Consider the following 20,539-nt stretch of genomic DNA (forward strand, 5'->3'; position numbering starts at 1 on the left):
ACCATATATGTGGATAAAAGTAACTAAACAATTATTTAAGACAATATATATATTGACTATATATATTTGCGTTTATTCTACTATATTTTACAGGTTCCGCCAACTATAAAAATATGGTTGACACCAAAATGAACGATAAAATATAGTGAGATTATAGTTAATTCAACTATATTTTTCTATCAGTGTATAGTCTCCTTCATAGTCCCCATTGCTTGCAACACACATATATGCCAGCGTTTGATGCCAGTCCTGGAAACATCGCTCATACGCGGCAGACGGTATGATGGCCTTCAATTCACGCAGCGATTTTTCTTTCATGTTCTCAATCGATTCGAAACGCAGTCTGCAAAGTGGTTTTTTCAGTAAGGAGAACAGGAGAAAGACCATGTCTGGTGAATACGGTGCTTGCGAAGCGACATTCGTTGAGTTTTTGGAGAAAACTTTAGAAAAAATTCAGGTTTTTCGGAATCAAGCGCGATGTGACCCGTTTCATGTCCAGTAGTACATTGGACAAAATCTGCTGGCACGATTCAAATGATATTCCAACCTCATCTGCTGTCTCTCGCACAGTCAATCGACGATTTTCGAGCACCGATTCTTTCATTTCCTCAATGCGCGCGTCATCCGTTGACGTTGATGGTCTTCCAGAGCCCGACGTGGGTCGTCTTCAACGGATTCTCGTCCTTCTTGAAACTTCTTAAACCACTCAAACGTACTTGCTTTCAACAAACCAATCATCGCCATAAGCTTTTTGCAACATTTTGAATGCGTTTGTGAGCGAAATTTCATTCGCAACACAAAATTTCAAACAAATTCTTTGCTCCATATTTCTCGACATCGTAAAAATCGCCGTGCGCAACAATCTTCACCGATATAAACAACTGCCACTGTCAAACCGCTCGAAGGAACGCCATGATTTCTTCACCAAATGTGAAGGATATGTGTATACCAACTTAAGAAAGCAAATGGATTTGATTTACAGTTTACTCGCGATTTTTGCAAAATAAAGTTCGGATACTTTTTGATCACGGTAGCATATCGTCAGATGTTAAATCTCTCGGGACGCTGAAGGAACAAGTGGAGGAACCAGACAGAAAGATGCTGCCGGAGGTCTTCCTAAACCTTCCTGTCCTCGAACGGCTTTCGCGCTCGCAACTCGCGCTTGCAAATGAATAAATTTCATCCGTCAGTGCGTTGTCATTAGTCGAAAATAGAGAGCATCTCTGCGGAAGGATGACAAAGAGCGACGTCGCATCTCGCTCGCGCCTCGCCTGCTTTCTCGCGAGAAAAGAGAAAAATGAATCCAGTCTCAGAATCGAGTAGCGAAAACGACTATACCTTCGGCATGCACTGACTCTCGTCGCTCGTGTCGAAGTGAGCAGCGATTTAGTCGAGAAACGGCACGGACAGCGCGAAACCGGACGACGCTGATTTAGCAGCGAGGCGTCGACTTTTTCAATTCACTGTACCCGCCGGCGGAATCGCGTGCGATTTTGCCCTCTTTCGTCTTTCTCGATTTCGGTCGAGGTTTCCGACCAGAGCAGTGCAGAGAGAGAGAGAGAGAGAGAGAGAGAGAGAGATTTCGCACATCCTCGTCGACCGATATGGCGGGAAAGTTTGCGGCGTGAACGTTCGTTCATTCATGCCTCCAAAGACGTCCCCGTACAAAGACGGAATGTCACGCCGGAGCGGTTAACGTAACGGGCATGTTCTCCCATCCCCCTTTCTCCTCCTTTCGATGGGGTCCAGCCGTTTCTTCCAGCCTCGAGGAGTAGGCGTCTCCCGAAATTTCCCGCGGCCCGGCAAAGGCCGCGTCACTTTCTGCCGCTTCTTCGCCGATACTTTCTATCGGAGAACGCCCTCTTCCTTCCTGACTTTGTTCCCGGTCGTCGTCGTAGTTGTCGCGCCTCGCGGATGTGAAAACGGCGCCGCCGCATTTGTACAAACAAGCAAGAACTTCGCGAAGAGCGACGCGCGCGACTGTGCGACTTTCGCGAACGACCGTTATACGTCCGCCCGACGTGTCAGGCTGCATGATGCTCGCTAGTTCTTCTTACACGCCCCTTTCCTCCTCCGCCGGTACTTTTACTTCGCCAAAACTTCGCCGATATCTCCCGATGTTTGCACAGCAGAACCGCCGCGCTGCGCGGCGCGGCGGCGGTATCGGGAGTATACAAGCGGCAGGTGGACACTTCTCGCGGGACTGATGTCTTCTCGATACATTGTTGTTGCGTAATTGCTGCATAAACGCTACGTGCGGACTGAACACCCTCTTCCTTCCCGCTTTCGTATTTGCATCGAATCTTACGCAACTTTTGCGCACCTCGTGTACGTAGACTTCCTCCGTCTTGTTTAACGTCCGATATCCGTTCGCAATAAATAAAAGGTATGTCTGTGCGTGTGTGTGTGTGTGTGTGTGTGTGTGTGTGTGTGTGTGTGTGCAAGTGTTGAAATATTTTGACATTTGTTACCTCATTTTATTTGCGCGTCGGTCGAGGCGAAAATCTCGGGATTTTATCAAAATTTCCACCATCAAGGACAAAAATGGCGGGAGGAGAAAAAGAGAGAGAGAGAGAGAGAGAGAGAAAGAGAGAGAGAGAGTTTGTTTCCTTTGTGCTTCTTTATGTCTTCCGACGAACAACTTGTACCGTCAGAAGACAATAGCCGCGATTCGACAGAATTAACAGAATGAACGTGGAACCAAGATGTCGACGCAGGCTGAAACTTAAAGATCCGTCAGATGTGCGCGTGTGCGCGAGGAACACTTGGAGAGGCATGTGAGCCTAACAATGTAACAGCAGCGTCTTATGCAACTTTGCGAGAAGTCTCGGCGCGGCGCGTTGTTTACGAACGACGCTTCCTCATCGTTCTTCCTGCGGCCGATCCGCAAGCAACCGCAAACGGATCTTCGTTCCCTTTTCCCTTGTCGTGACGGATGCGAGATCGATCTCTTTCCTGTAATCGCGAGAGCTCTTTTGTCACCCGCCACCGCGGCCTCCGCGACGCGACAGTGCTTTTCTCCGAGTGCACGTACACGACAGGAATAAGCGCGTTAACTAGCGAAACCGAGTTCGCATCTGACGTGCGAGAGTGCGTCCTCGGCATTAGTGCGTGCGGAAACCGAGTGCGAAATTCGCAAGACCGAGAAGAGCCTAGCCTCTCGCGCTGCGGCCGCGTTAACTCTTTATAAACATCCGCGTGTAACTTCGAAGTCACGCATACATGTGTCGATATTTGTAACTTAAATCATATATACATTTGTATACAGGGTGTCCGGGATTTTTTGGAGATTGGAGAATTGTGAAGATTAATCAGATCAGACTGGGAAGAAGAGTCAGGTCGACCATTTTCAAATCGCAAAAATCGCAATGATCATTAAGTTATTAATAATTAAAAATGACCGCATCCAGAAACTTTTTTAATCGATAACTTGAAAATTTGCAAAATACAAGTACAAGACTTTTCTCTTCGGAACGATCCAATTCACCAATTATATGACAGCTTCTGTATTTAGCGACAGGTTCAAAGTTCAATGTACTGACATCTATCGCTGGACACAATAGCCGTCACATAATTGTAGATTGGGTCGTTCTGAAAACCAACAGGTACTTTACTGTTTTGCAAATAAGTGAAGCAAATTTTCAAGTTATCGAATAAAAGAGCCTCTAGATTTCCAACCGTTAACTATCGCGATTTTTGCAAAATGGTACACGACTTTTCTTCTCAGTTTGATCTGATTAATCTTCGCAATTTTTCTCTTTGCCAAAAGATCCCCGGCGCTCTGTGTGGATGCTGTGTAACCTCACTGTAACTTCGAAGTTACAAACGTCTTCATTTTTTGGAACAAAATCTTTGAAAATTAATTGTTAATTTGGAGCCGGAGGGTTAATACTTCCCAATCGGGGTTCCACGTTACACAATTTTTCTGTTGTACTCACGAAAAAAATAACGAAGAATTCAATTGCAGAGGGTTTAACGTGGTCCGTGCTGAAAACTACCCGCATAACCCCGCGGTGCTCGCGTTCGCCTCCGCCGTAATAACGCGCAGATATATCGACAAGACGGCGACACTCGCCGCGGGTGTGCCAGCGCCGCGGAACAATTGCCGTTTCAGCGACAACGTCGCGGCAACATTATCATTGTAATTGCGTCCCCTCCTCCGAGGAAGCGTGAGTCTCGTTCAGCGCTCGCGACGGCCGTACAAAGTTGGCTCCTCGCCGCGGGGATTTATCGATATTGCTTCCCAATTTCCAACATCATAAATTCCGCACGCCAAATTAAGTCGCGCCGGGGCGCGCACGAAGGGGCCGATGTTAATTGCGCGCTGTAATTAGCGGTCGTGCTTGCGCTCGCGCTCGTCGTTCGTGAAAGACACTCGACACGCGGCGTCTCCGTCATCGGTCGTCGTGTCGCGACCGCGAAGCCGGAAGGCGATCGGCGATTTCCCGCCAGAGGTCTGATATTATAATTAAAAGGGCGCGCGCGCGAGGCGAGACTTGAATCGCGCGGAGGTTTCACGCGCGTCTAAAGCGTCGTCTACAATGGTAGGCAGTAAGCGGTAAAAAGTAAGCGTAAACGGTAAGAAATAAACCAATCACAGTCGATTATGACAAAAATAATCAACTGTGGTTGGTTATTTCCATTTCTTACTGTTCACGCTTACTTCTTACTTCTTACTGCTTACTGCCATTGTAGACGACGCTTAAAGCGTGTACAGTAAGAAATGGAAATAACCAACCACAGTTGATTATTTTTGTCACAATCGACTGTGATTGGTTTCTTTCTTACCGCTTACGCTTACTTCTCACTGCTTACTGTCATTGTAGACCACGTTTTAGAATGACGCGCATTCGACTCTTCTTTGCGCGCTCCTCGCCGCTTCAAGTCGCGTCATTCGACACGCTTCGACGTACGCCTCAACGCGTACAATTTAACGTCACTTTTTCTCATCGCTCGGCAGTTCGTCATTTGGCTTCTTCTCTTTCACGTTTGCGTCATTTCACAGGTGAATTGTGCGGATTGTGATTGTTGAGATACGTGGGAAAAGCGTCAAATGACGTGACGCGAGGCGGCGGCGGGGGGGAGGGGGGGGGAGGGGGAAGGGGAGGAGGGGGGAGGGGGGAGACGTGGAAGAAGAGCCAGAGAACAACACATTCAAGCTTATAGAGCGTGGCTGCGTGGCGTCGGAAATAACGGCATCACGGTGGTTATTAATAGCGGCACGTGTTGCTCTTTATTCGCGGCTGATAGGGACATTCGTTTGTCGCGCGAGTGTGCGGGATAGCTTCGGCGCAGCGCGGCGAGCGTGACGGAAGCGTCTCGTTTTCGCACCTTCTGCGAGCCGAAGGTTAGCTAACTTACTGCAAATTGCGGTCGAAATGAGAACCGCGAGCTGCTGCGCTTCGATCGACGAACTATTATTGCACGCAAGGTGTGCGAGCTCGCTCGAACGTGACCGCTTCGAGCGCGCGCGGAAAAGAGATGTCGGTTCGTGCAATCAAAGTGGGGCTCAGGTGAAAACTCTGCGATTAGACACGCGATATCGACCGCTCGTATAGAAATTTCTCAGGATTTTCCCAGATACAGTTTAGATTCCAACTAGAGAATACCCAAATTTGTCCCAAAATAGATTATCCCATCACGATACCAATTAAAAATCCCATTCTTGTCCCAAAAATCCCAAAAATGGGTTCTCCATCTAGAATCGGAACAGAAGTAACGTAAGCAAATTCCAACCTTTTTTTTATTAACGGGCAATAGGGATAATACAAATAATACAAATGTTCTTTTTGTCTCGTAAGTTGTTCCGTATTCGGACGTAATATAATATATTTTCGTTTTATACAATGTATAGAATATATTTTTATATTTGAAGATAATAGGATTGTATTTAAAACAGGCAATACATATAAAAGAATTGAAGGTAAATTCCCCACTGCAATGGTTGTTACATAAAAATAAAGTATTACCTTTGTATCTAATATATCTTCCAGATCTTATAACGAATACGCAGAACGAGTAGATTTCACAGAGACTGGGATGATCACAGATCTAGGCATTAAGATCTAACCATCATATTATTAATTTGGTTATGTATATGCATTATTGTTGTATATGTAAGAGATAATTATTATATATTAATATTTACAATAAAAAATACATATGGTTTTAAATATTCATTTATTTTATAAAAACTTCTCACAAAACATTGCTTCAAGTATTTGTGCTTCAAATATTTACATTTTACAAGTATACGTGTGTATGCATATATATATATATATGTAAAGTATAAATATGTAAGGTATTGTATATCTCTTTCTTATCATAAAATGAAAACCATAAACATTTTTGGGAAAACGTTGGGAGTGACCAAACAGAGTCTGTTTGTGTTTCCCATTTAGAATCACATTTTTAAAACTTTACACTTCTAACTAGAATCTGTATAAATTTCCCAGTTAGAACCCAAACATTTTTTGGAAAATCGGGATAGAGCCCAAATAGATTCTAAAACATTTTCTATACGGCAGGAACGAGTTCCGATTCCCGGCTGAATGTTCACTCAGCTATATTGTTTCGTAACCGAATTGAATTTTCGGCAGAATGAAAACTCGACTGAGGTAAGCGAGTCGAGTAATTGACCGAGTAGAGCGAGCGGAATCTTTTCCTTCTCCTTGAGTCTTCCTTCGCTCCGCGGGCAACGGAAAATTCGCCAACGGAGTCGTCATGCTTTCCGCTGTAACTCGACAGGTGGACGCGAGAATGTTAAAGTGTCGGTCGACCGTGAAACTTGACGAACAACCCCAGCAGGCTCCGTGCGGTGTTTGCGTGAGAGAGGGAGAAAGAGAAGGAAAGCGACAAAATTACAAAGAAAATTATATCATGACGTGTGTCATTTTCTTATCGGTAATGCTCGTAGACGCGGTTCGGCGAGGTGCGCGCCTTAATTCGAGGCTTTTCCGAGGAATAAAAATAATGCATTTAGAGGGCTTCTTCACTTGCAAGAAGCAATTATCGCTCCGACGTTATTTTCGACGTTATCTAATTGCGAGCTCCTGTTCACGGCTATCGTAATTTGCCGGCCTATTACCGGTCTTACCGCACTGCGCGCTGTGTATCGCGACCCGATAACCAGTACTTTATCAATCGTGCTGCGCAATATGTGTACCTTTATCTCCCCGTAATAGCTCGGAGTCCTTCTAAGAAAGACGACCAAGCAACATGTCGCTCTCACATTCGCGTCGATGCACCTCGCGAAGGAGATGCCGCCTCCTCTCTCTCTCTCTCTCTCTCTCTCTCTCGCGGCGGCGGCGGCGGCGGCGGCGACGGCGGCGGGCGAGATACGCCGAGCGGCAACGGGAGGGAGGAAAATGAAAAAGAGAAGAAGAAGAAGAAAAGAAAAGAAAAGGAAAGAGAGAAAAAAAGAGAAGCAACACGGAGTGGCGGGAGGGCGGGGCGGGGAGAGGCGCGCGCTCGCATTGTTCGCGCAGCTGTTTACCCAGTTTTCCAGCAGCGCGGAGGCATTGCGATGCTAATTTTGTCTGCATTGTGACCGATACGTGGCATTCAGCGCATGCCACGCCGGATCGGCACGTCCGCGGGCGAATAGCAACTAGAGGAGGAAAGAGGGGGGGGGGAGGCGAGGAGGGGGAGGGAAGGGGGCAGATGGGTGGATGCACCATCGTGATCGTGATCTATGCGGCGATTCGCGTCACGGCCGAACCCAGCCCAACTTAGCTGGGCTCGCGTTCGCATGTCGGGAAACGCGATCGCGACGAATATCTGCAATCGTCGGGAGGCGCCGGGCAAAGTTCAACAGCGTCGCGGCCGCAACTTGCGGACGGGGATTTACATCGCTTCGAGGTATCGGTCGGCTGCGCTTTGACACGCGCCGCGAACTACCCGCAATTTACTCCCGCGCGAATTGATCCTGACGGTTTTGCACGACGCGTCCTTACGTCACACAAATTGCCGAGAACCAGCCGCGCAACGAGGCGAAGGTGACGATAACGGCGACTAATGAGAGCCCTTGCGCGACTGACGACTCGGGTGGATTTGCGTGATTAACCACGCTCGCACGGAAAGCCGCTGCGCGCGGTTAATCGCCAGCGTTATCTCGACAAGGTGCTGCGCGCAGCAGGTTAATTGTTCGGTTCAGACAATACGCCGGGCAAATATAGCGCGTATCACGCGAATGCGTCGTTGACGGAGCTCGGAAAGAAGGGAAGCTCTACTATCGCGGTGTACGTCGCGCACACGCGCCGCGCGCCACGTCGCCGTGAGACGAGGGAACGAACGAGAGGAAACGGAAGAGGAACCACATCTCTCTGAGAGAGAGAGAGAGAGAGAGAGAGAGGAGGTAAACTGACTCTTAAAAACCACCGTCAAATATCATCCCAAGCAAACTTTTCTTGTTACCGTTTACAGCAAAATACACAACGAGAACTGGTCTGTTTTATCATAATGTGGTCGCTACTGATACAGTGTGAACAAATACCTATAAAATTAATGTTGTCAGTATAGTTACACTTTTTAACAAAATCAAAAATCCCTTTAGCTTTTAAGGGTAAAACTGGCGTCGTTTACTGCGCAGGACGCGCAGGTGAGCAGCGAGCGCAAATGGCGAAGAATTGATATCCCTTGACACGATTTTCAAGCGCACGCGCGCGCGAGCGATAATTTAGACGTCCGATGTCGGGTCGTTGCGAGAATAATTAATCCACTTTTCGAAGTGATTAAGTCCATTTTTGCGTCACGCGAAATTGTGCTCACGGACAGCGGCCGGCGCGATAATTATGAGGCGTCTTTCGCCGTTATCGTGCAATTAAGCGCGGCCGGCCGATGCGCGCGCTTCGTCCCTCCCCTGCCGTGTTATGCACTCCGCTTCTATTATCCTTTAGCACCCCACGATATGACGCGCTATGACGACACACACACGCGCGAGGAAGAGTTGGTCCCGGAAATACACGGCCTACGATAATTATTTTATCATTGCCACCGCGTTGCGCGCGTGCGCGTCCTTGAACTGCTTAATTTAACCGACATTGACATTACGTGCCGCAATATATTTTGTGCTGCCACGTAGTTACGAGCTATGAAATGAGCGATTCCAAAGCGTTAACTCAGGTCGCGTTATGCAACGCATATCGTTCGTCGCGCGCGCGCGCGCGCGCGGTTACTCAGTACTACAATTGCCGCTACGGCACGGAAATTTACATCGAGACAGACAGTGTTTCAATTTACTTTTTTTTAAATGTAATTTTTTTAAATGTATTTACTGCTTAACTGGCCTCTCTCCATGTAAAACCAGCAGAAATTACAATGAAAGGCAAACAACGGCCGCTGCTGTACAAGCGAGTTTTCTGATACAAGCGACGAACAAAGTCGACTCATAAATATAATCGCTTTGAACGCTTCGATCCAAACTTCAGATTCTCGTCAAAGAAGAACGGGGAAAATTAATTCTTGTTCATACGAGTCAACTCACTTGAAAGTTAACGGTTACTTCATTTCGTAATGTCGTCACTGAAGAGGATTACTCACTGATGAAGAGGAGGGAAAGGTGGGGTGGCTGAAGTTTGAGCCGAAACGCTTAAACTCGTTATATTTACTTATGAATCGATTGTATTTATCAGTCTTGTCGGAGAGAAAACTCGTTGACGGTACAAAGATTGTGCCGGCGCTCATTTGCTTGCTCTTGTTGGAACTTTTAAGTGGCAATTTACGACCCGCACTCAGAAACTTGGCAGGCATTATATAACTCGTCGGCACAATCCGCGGTTGTCGCGCGAATTCGCGCGCGCGCGCTCGCGTCTTCGACGTGGATATTTCTCGAAGGTAACGACCTTCCTTCGGAAGGAGATACGCGATGGAGAGACGAAGGTATCGCACCGGCATCAGCTCGGCAAGGGTTGCAGGATTCGCGGAAATCACCACGTGAAACAGCACGTGTCACCCTCCACGCCCTCACGCCCTTGAAGGGAGGTTGCTGGCGGACTGCCGCTACCCCTCGACGCGAAGCCGCTCGCAGAGAGAGAGAGAGAGAGAGAGAGAGAGAGAGAGAGAGGGGGGGGAGAGAGAGAGAGAGAGAGAGAGAGCTGCAGCGTGCATTTTCGTGGCGCACATCTCGCCCGCAACTCGGTTGTTGCAAGTCCGTAACATCGCTCAGATTGGCCGTGCCCCTTCCAGCACACGTGTCTCGAGACGAGCGCGCACGTGTTTGAGCGCTCGTCTAGAACACGGCAGGCTCGTTCGAGACGTTGCGCCTCTTCTAGGAGAGGTAGCCAATAGAGAGCGATCCCGGCAGCGCCGACGCGTTCGCCTCTCGTTTACTCCTACTCTTCACGCGTCTCTGTCGAATCAAATCTAACGGCAGATATCTCATGCGCGCGCCGGGGAATGCCTATTGGCGTGGTAGTGAAATCGCGTTTGCTCTTGCCGCGGCTTAAAATGGACGAGTTACAACTCGTAACGCGCGCGACGGTAGGCCGCGGATAATTGGACATTTGAGATGAAAATGAAGGGAAATTCGACGGGGGTGGAAAACACGCGCGAATGTAGATGCGAAATCGCTCGTCGTTTTATCGCGAGAATAAGTAAATCGGATTGGCACTCACCTCAGCCGTCAGCGTCAGCGAGCTGCGTCTGAGGAGGAGTGCCTCAGCTGAATTTGAGTGACACCGTATCGCGACGACGTGTCGGATGCCAAACAGGACGCAGGAGAGCGTCGACGACGCAACGCCTCGACAGCAAACGTCGACGGGGATACTCGAAGCTCGGCAATGAAATTTGTGCAGCGCGCAAAGCCGAGGGTTTGTCATCTTCGCACGCCATGAGCGTGTGATTGGCTCATGCTTTCTTCCGCAGTTTCTAGTCGTCTTCAGCCACCACGTCGTCGAATTCGTTTGGACGTCACTCGAGAGGCTCTAGAGGCTACCGTGGGTGAAATTTCACCCCGTGCAAATTTTGTCTCGTTCTTGTCGAATGTTGGATTATATCCGCTGCGAACGATAGCTTCTCTACCTTTCCTGTCCGATATTCAGCAACAATACAAGTGCGTTCGTTTGTCTTTTCTATTTCCAGAATAAAAAGAAATATATATATATATATATATATCGAAATCTCACCCGTGACAGGCATTAATGTGATTTTCGCTGACGGTGGGTCTTTTAAGGGTTAAGGACAGGCTGTTCCAACTCCTCGGTAAGTTAACCGATAGCTAAATCATTAGTCCGTCTTTGTTCTTCAAATGGAAGAAACAACAAAGATAAACATATTGTTGCGTCCGAGCCACAAGTTTTGTGGCAGCATCCGTTGCTCGCGAGCCTTAGGCATCCGGTAACCGCGATTTTGACAACTGAAGGATGATTGTCTGGTCTAGACGACGGAAAATCGAAAGAGGGAAACAGCAACAGCTGACAGAGAGTCTCCGGCAAGCTGTCATCGAGGACAGACGCGAGAATTGTCAAATATAGAGAGAAGTACTCCTGTAAAAAGCTTGAGCGAGCTGCGCTGTAGATAGTGAAGCTAACTTATTCTAACGCGAGTGTTCTCATTCTCCCGAGTGCGTGGCGCGAGTGTATGAGTGAGCGCAACAATATGATTTAACTATCAGTCAACTTACCGGAAGAAGTTGGAACAACCGGCCCTAAGCGTGTTAAGCGGCGTGATTCGAGACGATTCGAGACGATTCGAGTGTCAGAACAACTCGCACTCGGACTTGTCCTAGCAACGTCCGAGATCTCTCTCTCCCTCTCTCTCTCTCTCTCTCTCTCTCTCTCTCTCTCTCTCTCTCTCTCTCGTTAGTCCCGACCGAAAGTGCGGCAAAGTGCGCGAACATCCGGACGCCGTGAAATCCGAACGACCAACGTGCGACATTCTCTCGTCACTCGTCACCCCCCCCCCCCGCTCGCGCGCTCGTTATGCAGACAAATCGTTAGATAAGCCTTGAAGAATCTATCTCGAGGCGAAATAAACACATTATATAACTTAATCTTGCGCGCACACACGCGAGCCAAGAGTGTCGCGGCGTCTGCTGCTACGTCGCTATTAACACGCGCGATCAAGGGGAACTTGTCGCTGACAAACAGGCAATTTGAATTCGAGAACACCGAACGCGCCGCGATACTCAATCATTTATGCGCGGGGCGTCGCGGTCCGCTAATTATCCGCCCGATGATCTACGGCGCGTGTCGTGCAAAATAACGGAACCGCTCGCGTCATCTCCACGTGTACATATGCGTGTGTGTATGTGTGTGTGTGTTTTCACGTGCGTGCGTGCGTGCGTGCGTAGGTACGCGTGCGCACCTCCTCGAGTCGTACGAACATCCCTGTGCTAATTCCGTCTCCGCTCTTCCTCCATCCATCGTCCCCACCTCTCTCTCTCTCTCTCTCTCTCTCTTGCTTTTTCTGTCTCTTCGCGACGACAATTAATCCGCTATTGAAATTGCGTCCGACACTGATACCGGAACACCTGCACCGCAGCCCCTTCCTTCTCGCGCTCGCAGGAAACCGCTCACCGGTTTCAACGTTTAGATCGCATCCCCGAGACGGCAACGTCGACGACGACGACGACGACGACGACGTGGTGGTGACGATAGTGGTGGTAGTGGGGTTAGAGATACGCGCGATCGCACGTATTTCCAGCGGACTATGCGATTTCCACAGCAGCGAGAAGGGGAAGAAGCGCGCGCGCGTCGTCCTCTCCCTCCTATGCACCCTGTGCACCCCACCACGTTCGAGCAGCACGCCAACATCGGTAGGCGTGGCCTCCAGGTAGCACACGCGCCCGTGAACACGGCGCAGGTGAGAGAAGAGTGAAACCCGGTGAGCGAAGCCAGGTAAGGGGAAGCTACCCAGCCGACGCGACGCACAACACACGCTCCTCCACGCGCGAGACCGTGCGTGCCCTCCTCGGCCACACCGAGGTCAGTCGGGGTCCTGCTCTTAGTCAGGACACTCGGAGAGAGAGAGAGCTCCCTCGCATGAGCTGATCGTCCAGACAGCTACCTGTCGTCGTCGTCGTCGGGCTACCTGGTGATCGACTCTCCGCCCGCTCTCGCCGTACGTAGTGCAGACTGCCCCCATCCGCGAGAGAGAAGAGGAAGACATCACCCTGATTAGCCTGATTAGGGGAACTCGAAGCTATCGCAGAAGAGAGACGTTTTCCAAGTTGCCGGAGGCAACTCCCGAGCTGCAGAGTTTGGAAATTCGCGCGAGACAAGGTCGCGGCGCTCACCACGTTCTCTCGCCACGATCGACCTTGGTGTGAAGCACGTGGCCCCGGAGGAGACTCGGCTGTAACCCGCTGGCGAACGGGGCCAGCCTCAAGGTCGAATCGGGGAACTTTCGGTCCCGCGTCTCTTGGAGCCGGCCGGCGACAGAGAGAGAGAGAGAGAGAGAGAGAGAAGAGAGAGAGAAGAGAGAGAGAAGAGAGAGAGAGAGAGAGAGAGAGAGAGAGAGAGAGAGAGAGAGAGAGAGAGAGAGAGAGAGAGAGAGAGAGGTCGTCATCGTTTCACGCGCGAGATAGTAACCTGTGCGAGAAAAGGACGTGTGCCGCGAAAGTTCGACGTCCGCCGCCGACGTCAGCGGACAATCTGTGTGATCGCCTCGCCTCGGCCGACTGATCTAAGCAGTGCTGGGCCGAGCTCGGGGGGATAGTGCACGGGGACTCCATGAGCGGCGTGGAATTTTAGCGCATCGTTCGTCACACAGCTGGGCGTAATGTACGGTGAGTAGACATGCGGCGCGACATCGTTGTCGACGTCGTCGACGTCGTCGGGCGAAAGCGAGGAGGCCGAAGCCGAGGAAACGAGAACGAGGAGTCGCGGAAGATGAACGACCGAAACGAACGAGACACGGGGGGAGGGGCGGGGCAAAGGTCCGTATATTCTGAATTCTCTTTCATCACTGTGAAAGTGTGATTGTAAAAGTGACTTGCAAGCGATCAGGAGGCTTACGAGCTGCTTTCGTAGTTCACTTTTAACGATAAAGAAAGAGAGTCAGAATGTACGAGCCAAAGAGTCATACGTGAAGCGTTTCTCGCGAGTTCCAGCAGAAACGCGACGCGAGTTTCATGTGAATCGCGACGACGACTCGGGCTGTTCTCAACAGCCTGCAAGCATTTCCACGATGTTCAGAGTCGCGTTCCTTGTCGGAAGCAGCCACTTGCACTTTTGCGGACTTTGCACCTGTCTCTCCCCCGCCACGTCTCGAGGCGGTCCGAGCCGAGAGAGGCATCTCCGCGTCGTCGCTTCCGTACGCACGTTGCCGTAGTTTCGCTATTTTGACGTTTCGTGCGCTGCACGAAGAGCGATGCGAATCTCGCCTCTACTACCTCTCCGCGCTTCCTCTACCCTCGCGGTGTAGCGCGTTACTTGTTAACGTTATCGCGATAATTGTTAACAGCTGCGCCAAGTGTATCCCACCATGACGGCGATTAACCGGCCGATCTTATCGCGCCGAGATGCTGGAAAGATGATATCGGCAGCTACGTGTTTCGATTTACCTCGAATTTCCGAGCGGCCGGCCAATCTTGCCGTGACACTTTCGTCGGGACGGACTTCCGCGAGTCGCCGCCAAGTCGTCACACCCGCGCGCACTTTCCTCACACGTACGCACCGTACGCTCGTACACTCTTCGTGAGATTCCGCGCGATTATTTCGCAAAAACGGTGCCGCCGCCGTTCGGATCTTCACTCGGATCACTTGCGCAATCCGCTCCAACGAGCCGGACCACCTTTGTCCTCACACTCCTCCCTTTTCCTCTTCGCACTCGACCCGATCAGAAATTTCCGGAATTTCCCCCGTGTCCTCGCGCCGGCGCCCCTGTCGCCGTGATTTTTCGTTAAAACTCCAGTGGAATGTAAAAGCGTTTGAAGCATTCAAAGCGAAGGCTCATTTACCTTTACAAAATTCCGTCCTTCTTTCTCGTGATAAAAGCAGCAAGCGGTCGCTTACGCAAACGAGAGTCTTCGTTCACATGTCACGAGAGTGACACACGTGTACCAATCTATAACCGTGGCGCAGCTCAGCGCAGTGATAAGTTCCGCGAATGATAACCGTAATACGATGCATTGGAACAGTCGTATTTCCCAAGCGCATAATTAAAGTGGAACCGCGTGAAACTCACTGTAATTTTCCGGGACATTGTGCGGAGCGCCGGCTATGAGACACGACGAGCTCGCGTACGTCACTCGGCTGCATTTGCAAATATTTGCAAAACATTAGCAGAATAGCTTCGTTTTTCGCGCAAAACCCAGATACCGCGCGCGCGCGTTCAAGGTCTCGCTTCTTAATCCTTCCCTCGCGGGCTCGCAGGAAAAGTCGAGCGGGCTCGAGACGGAAGCTGAGAGCTCCGGATCGATCTCCGGTGATCTACAGATCACCGGAGGAGACAACCGAAGGAACAAACGAAAGAACGAAAGGCGGGCATTTTTAATTTCGCGCCGGCTCTCGAGGATGCAGCGCGACAACGCCCATGACTTAGCCCAGAAATCCGCCGTCTCGTCATCCGGAGGCCGCGACGGGGAAGAACATGTTCGACACTTGTTCACACAGTTCTTAATCAAGGCCCGGCGTGTGTCAACACGGATGAAACGATCGCGCCCGCGCGACTCATGATTGTTTATCGAGATTTCGTGCGTGTTCTCGCGGTGAGAGTTACTTTAGTAATTAACGAGCAAACACGCGCGATCGGCCGGCCGCGAGATTCGAGGTCCCCCATTTGTCATCGATCGGTTGTCTGGCGCGCTCGCGCGGTCCGTTGATTGGCGGATATCCTCTCTCGTTTTGTTTGCCGTCGAGCGCGACGCGTCGGAAATACGACAGCACAGCACGCCGCGGCGGCGACGAAATCGGGAAATTCCGTCGAGATAAGCGCGCGCGGCGGCCGTGCGCATAGAAATCGTCGGAAAGGACGGAACCCCGATAAATAGAGTCGCCCGTGGGCGCGCGCGCGCGCGCGCGCGATTGACAGCGCGCGTTAACGAGAACATTGTGTGAGTCACGGGCGTGATTAATTGGATAATTAAGGGAGAACTTCTCGCAACGCCGTTATCAATTTCGGCGACGCGACGAGGGGGGACGAAGGGGGAAGGGAGGAGGAGGAGGGGGAGGAGGGGGGAGAGGAACGGGCGAGTCACTGGCTCGGAATTTGCAGCTTTGCTCGCTACATGCAGCATACACAAACACGCCAACTCTCAAGTGTGAAATTAAGAAATGACGTAGTTGACGTGGCGAATCTGTTGAAGCGACGGCCGGCATTTCCACAAGTGTTCCGGCCGTTGAGTCAATCAATCTTCGTCATTAATCGAAGATTTTTGTTATTACGCACACGATTATCGCACACGAGCGTGCGGTGTTTGTTGTCGTTTTTTTCTGAAATGTGCTGCGAGAAAGAGAGAGAGAGAGAGAGAGAGAGAGAGAGAGAGAGAGAGAGAGTCGTCGGGGGACGCGAAAACATCGGCAGTTAACGTTCGCACACGTTCGGTATACGCTGCAGCTGCAATTTGGACGTTGATTGAATGCTAACACTGGAAAATACCTGCGATCAAGAGGTGTCTCTGTATGGATTTATCTCCCCCTTTTCGTTTCCCCTTCTTTCGCCTCCTCCTCCTCCCGCCGCCCGTTCCTTTCTTTTTTTCGTTAACCCGTTCTGCGCAGATACTTTGAAGTAGCATCATCGCATCAACCGATATTAATTAATTGCGATATCGATGTGGTAAATTATTCCCTGATGTATTAACGTAACGCTCTCTCTCTCTCTCTCTCTCTCTCCTTTTCTTTCCTCTCTTTCCTTTCTCTCCTGTTGCTTTCTTGACGTTATCGCGGAAATTATAAGCTTAGCAGGAAATCGGTGAACGACGCTTATGATTTATTCTCACGCGTGCAACAAACAAGGCTCTTTATTTTCGCGGTCGACGTGACGCTTAGACAACAAGGACGCAGAAGCGCGGCCGCGATGTATCGCTAAGTTGCTGCCACTTGTGAAAATACGTTCATCTAATCGAGACGCCGATCGCTCGGAAACTTCCTCCCGAGAGATCTCGACCCTTCCGACCGGTTTGCTCTCTCGCTTCGCTTGACACTTCCGTCCCACGTTCGCGTCTGCAACACATATATCCCCGATAATTCGCAAAATCGTCTCACTCGAGTTCTGGTTACCCGCGACTAATCAAACTCGAGGACTGGACGATGACTCGGCCGATTTATCCGCTGTCCATCTCCTCCGCTTTTCACATCGCCATTGTATATATATAGCATTTAACGCATTTTATCCGTAGAGGTAAGAAAGAGGGGAAAAGAACATTCGTCCGAACGCGGTGATCGTTGCAGCCGAGCTTTCCTCTTCGTCCTGTTTCCCCGAATACGCTCGGAACGTGCCGCAGCGCGCTCGTCGCCCACCTTGACTCGTCCGGTGCCGAAAGTTACGCGGCGCGATAACTTATATTCGCAATGAGTACCGCCGGGCGATCGGCCGAGAATCGCAACGAGCGCGCCGTTATCTATGGAAACGAGCAACGAATTCCCGCTGCCGGCTCATCGGCTATGAATTATACAGGAATGCGGCTCGTCGCGAACGCGCATTACAGATTTATTCAAACAACGAGTAGCGGTTATTAGCCGTAGTTTATGTCCAGGCGCGATTCTTATCAGCGCGATGGGGGACCTTCGGACTAGTGATTTACTTCGCGGGTTATCGACGCTCCGCGACGCGTCCGCCGCTTCACGCGAAGCGACTGTTTCGTTTTCCCGGCTGGAACAGACGCGATCGTAGCCTCGAATATCGCCGTGGCGCCCACAATCTGCGTGTAAATCGCACACGAGGACGCGTGGAAGAAATCGGCCCGCGGTCGACGGCGAAAGAACGATGGCAACCGCGCGACGTTGGCCTGTGATATGGCGGTTAATAATAGATTACTGACAGGAGATTGGAATTATTTACGAAATAACGCGGACGAGAGACAAGCAAGAGCCGCTGGTCTACAATCAGGGCGAGTGACAAGTTACAAAGGAGATAAAAGTTACTCCCGAAATAACAAGGAGATCGAGGCAAGAAAGACCGGCCGAAAGGCGGCCCAAATAAAGAGGCGAAGTGATTTTGCCCGAGTCAAGGTTTCATCACCTCGATTAATTTTAGAATCGTAGATACGCGACGGTCCAAATGCGGGAGGCAAAGTGATTTTGCCCGGATCAAACTTCATTGGCTTGATTAATTTTAGAATCGCAGATATGCGGCGGTCCGAATGCAGGAGGCAAAGTGATTTTGCCGAAATCAAATTTCATCGGCTTGATTAATGATTTAGAATCGCAGGAATGCGCTCCGAATGAAGAGCGCAAAGTGATATTTCGCCTCAATCAGATTTCATTACCTCAATTAATTTTAAAATCGCAGATTTCTCAGAGACCAGCGTTGCCTCTTACTCGCCCTCGTTGAACCGCCTGTCGCGCCTCGAAAAATCGGGATCGAGATTTTCCTGCTGCGCTCGCGCGCTTCGATCTAATCTACCGAAGAGCCCGAGCTAGCGCTCTACCGATTTCGCAGCACCGTACTGCGCTACATTGCACCGATCGAAAGTATACCGTTCGCGCTTATCAGCACGGCTTAGCCGCACAATGCCGGTTGCCGCTGACCCGATCGCTAATCGGCGCTTTCGAGAGCCCGGCCGGCTCTTTTATCGCGCGGCTCGTCGCGAACGAAGCTCGTTGAGCAATCACGTTTGTCCGACCTCGCCGATTACGATCTCGTCTCTCGATTCCGTCCGTCCGTTCGCTCGCTCGCTCGCTCGCTCGCTCGCTCGCTCGTCACGAGTCGCGCGGGCACGCACGTCGCGCGATTTATAATTCATTTCGCCGGCCGACAACCGCCGCGCGTCGCGTCGCGTCGCGTCGCGTCGCGTCGCGCCGTGCCGCGCTGTTTGTGATTTCTTCCCCGTTCGCCCCCTCCCCTCCCCTCCCTAGCCCTCGCTCCCTCTTTCTCGCCCTTCTCCTCTCTGTCGCTGTGCCTTTTTCCCTTTTTTTGCGCGGGCTTTTTATCCCACCGCGAATCTGATACACGTGAAGCGCGGCGACGAGCGCCGACGCGGTGCATTAAACGCCGGCGCGCTCGTGTTAAACGCAACGGGCATGAGCATCCCTTATTTATTCGGTGAGCGAGATCAACGGAGCGATAACGGGCACGGCGGCGACGTTTAAATAACCTCGACCGAGCGACCGTTATGAATATTGAGGGTTTTTAAATCGTACGGCGTTTCCACGGCGGCGAATGCAAATGGCGAATGTCAGCGAAGCGCGTCGAATTCTAGAAGGAAGAAGTCCGAGCGACGACTTCGAGAGTCGAATCCGCAGCCGCGCGCGTTCGTCGTCGCGCGATCGTTTCTCACGCGGTTCGATTGGGAGATCGATCTCCTCCGATAGAGAGAAGCGTCCGAGTTCAACACACGGATATACAGCAGGGGATTCTCAGCTGCGGGGAACCGCAGAAAGAAAGGAGAGCACGGGGCTGTGTGTCTCGAAATTCACATGCATAATAAAATATTCAAACTATCTACTTCGCAAAAACAGCATGCTCGGCCGCGAGGCGTCACGGTTGCTTATGATGAATTTCTGTCTGTGAGATTTTCGATGGTACTCACTTTACACGTACGACGTAACGATCGCGAAAAATCGCGATGTCGCGATATCACGACGTCCATCATGCGCGTACTCGATCAGCAAGAGGAAAAATAATAGGAATAAGGAACAGTTAGTTGTAACAACAATCAATCACTAGCGCAGTTGCCATTTGCTTGGAAGCATTATTTTCTTTTACAAGTCTGCACGGAGTATCATCCGCGGTTCGAAAGCACCAGATACATTTCGGCGTTTTGTTATTCAAGGCATGCCCGTCGCGTCGACGACGACGACGACGACGACGGTAGCCACCGGTCGTGATTTGGCCCGTAATCGTTCCTTCATTCATGCGCGAAACGCGCGCGATCGGCGAAACAATTTCGATCGCGTCGCTCGCGATCAGCGTCATCAGATTTAACGCGTCACGAAAGAATCCGCTCCGAGGCTCCATGTATTATTCATCCCTCCGCGAACGGATATGTTTCGTGTACATAATGAACGCGCTCACGGAATGCGGCTTCTACGCATGCTTTCGAGCGGAATGGCAGCTCGTAGCTAACGTTCTCGCCGTTTATTTATGCCGCGGTGCCTCCATGATAATTTTCGACATTAAACGCTACAGAAATAGAGCGGCCGACGCAGCCACGCCGAGAGAGGCCGAGAGAGGCCTGAGATCACGCTTCTCAATGCTGCGCTGCGGAGCGGCGAGTAAAGCGAATGCCGTAATAATAACGGCAATAATTGCTCGCGAGATCTCTCTCCGCGAGATTTGTCGTCGGATCGACGCGTTGATTCGTCGCTCAGCGAGCGCGGCGAAAGGGACGATCTGTTTCCGCGCCGAGGAAGCCGCTTCTCACATTTTCGCCGCCTCTGATCTGCACGAGCGGAATCACGCGTCCGACTTGTCTCTTTCTCTCTGCCGATATTTATCA

The 20,539-nt window shown here is 50.7% G+C and overlaps 1 protein-coding gene across 1 annotated transcript in view; it reads left to right on the forward strand.

Annotated features, from left to right (window-relative positions):
- The first annotated feature begins 13,484 nt into the window (after window positions 1-13,484).
- Window positions 13,485-20,539, forward strand: part of LOC105183166 (fez family zinc finger protein erm) — a 30,403-nt gene continuing 23,348 nt past the window's right edge. The window contains exon 1 of the mRNA XM_011141109.3: window positions 13,485-13,726. Within this exon, the coding sequence (XP_011139411.1) occupies window positions 13,720-13,726 (7 nt within the window). The 5' untranslated portion in view covers window positions 13,485-13,719. The remainder of the gene's footprint in view (window positions 13,727-20,539) is intronic.

The sequence above is a fragment of the Harpegnathos saltator genome, unplaced genomic scaffold (genome assembly GCF_003227715.2).
Source record: "Harpegnathos saltator strain DR-91 unplaced genomic scaffold, Hsal_v8.6 scaffold16, whole genome shotgun sequence".
Lineage (NCBI taxonomy): Eukaryota > Metazoa > Arthropoda > Insecta > Hymenoptera > Formicidae > Harpegnathos > Harpegnathos saltator.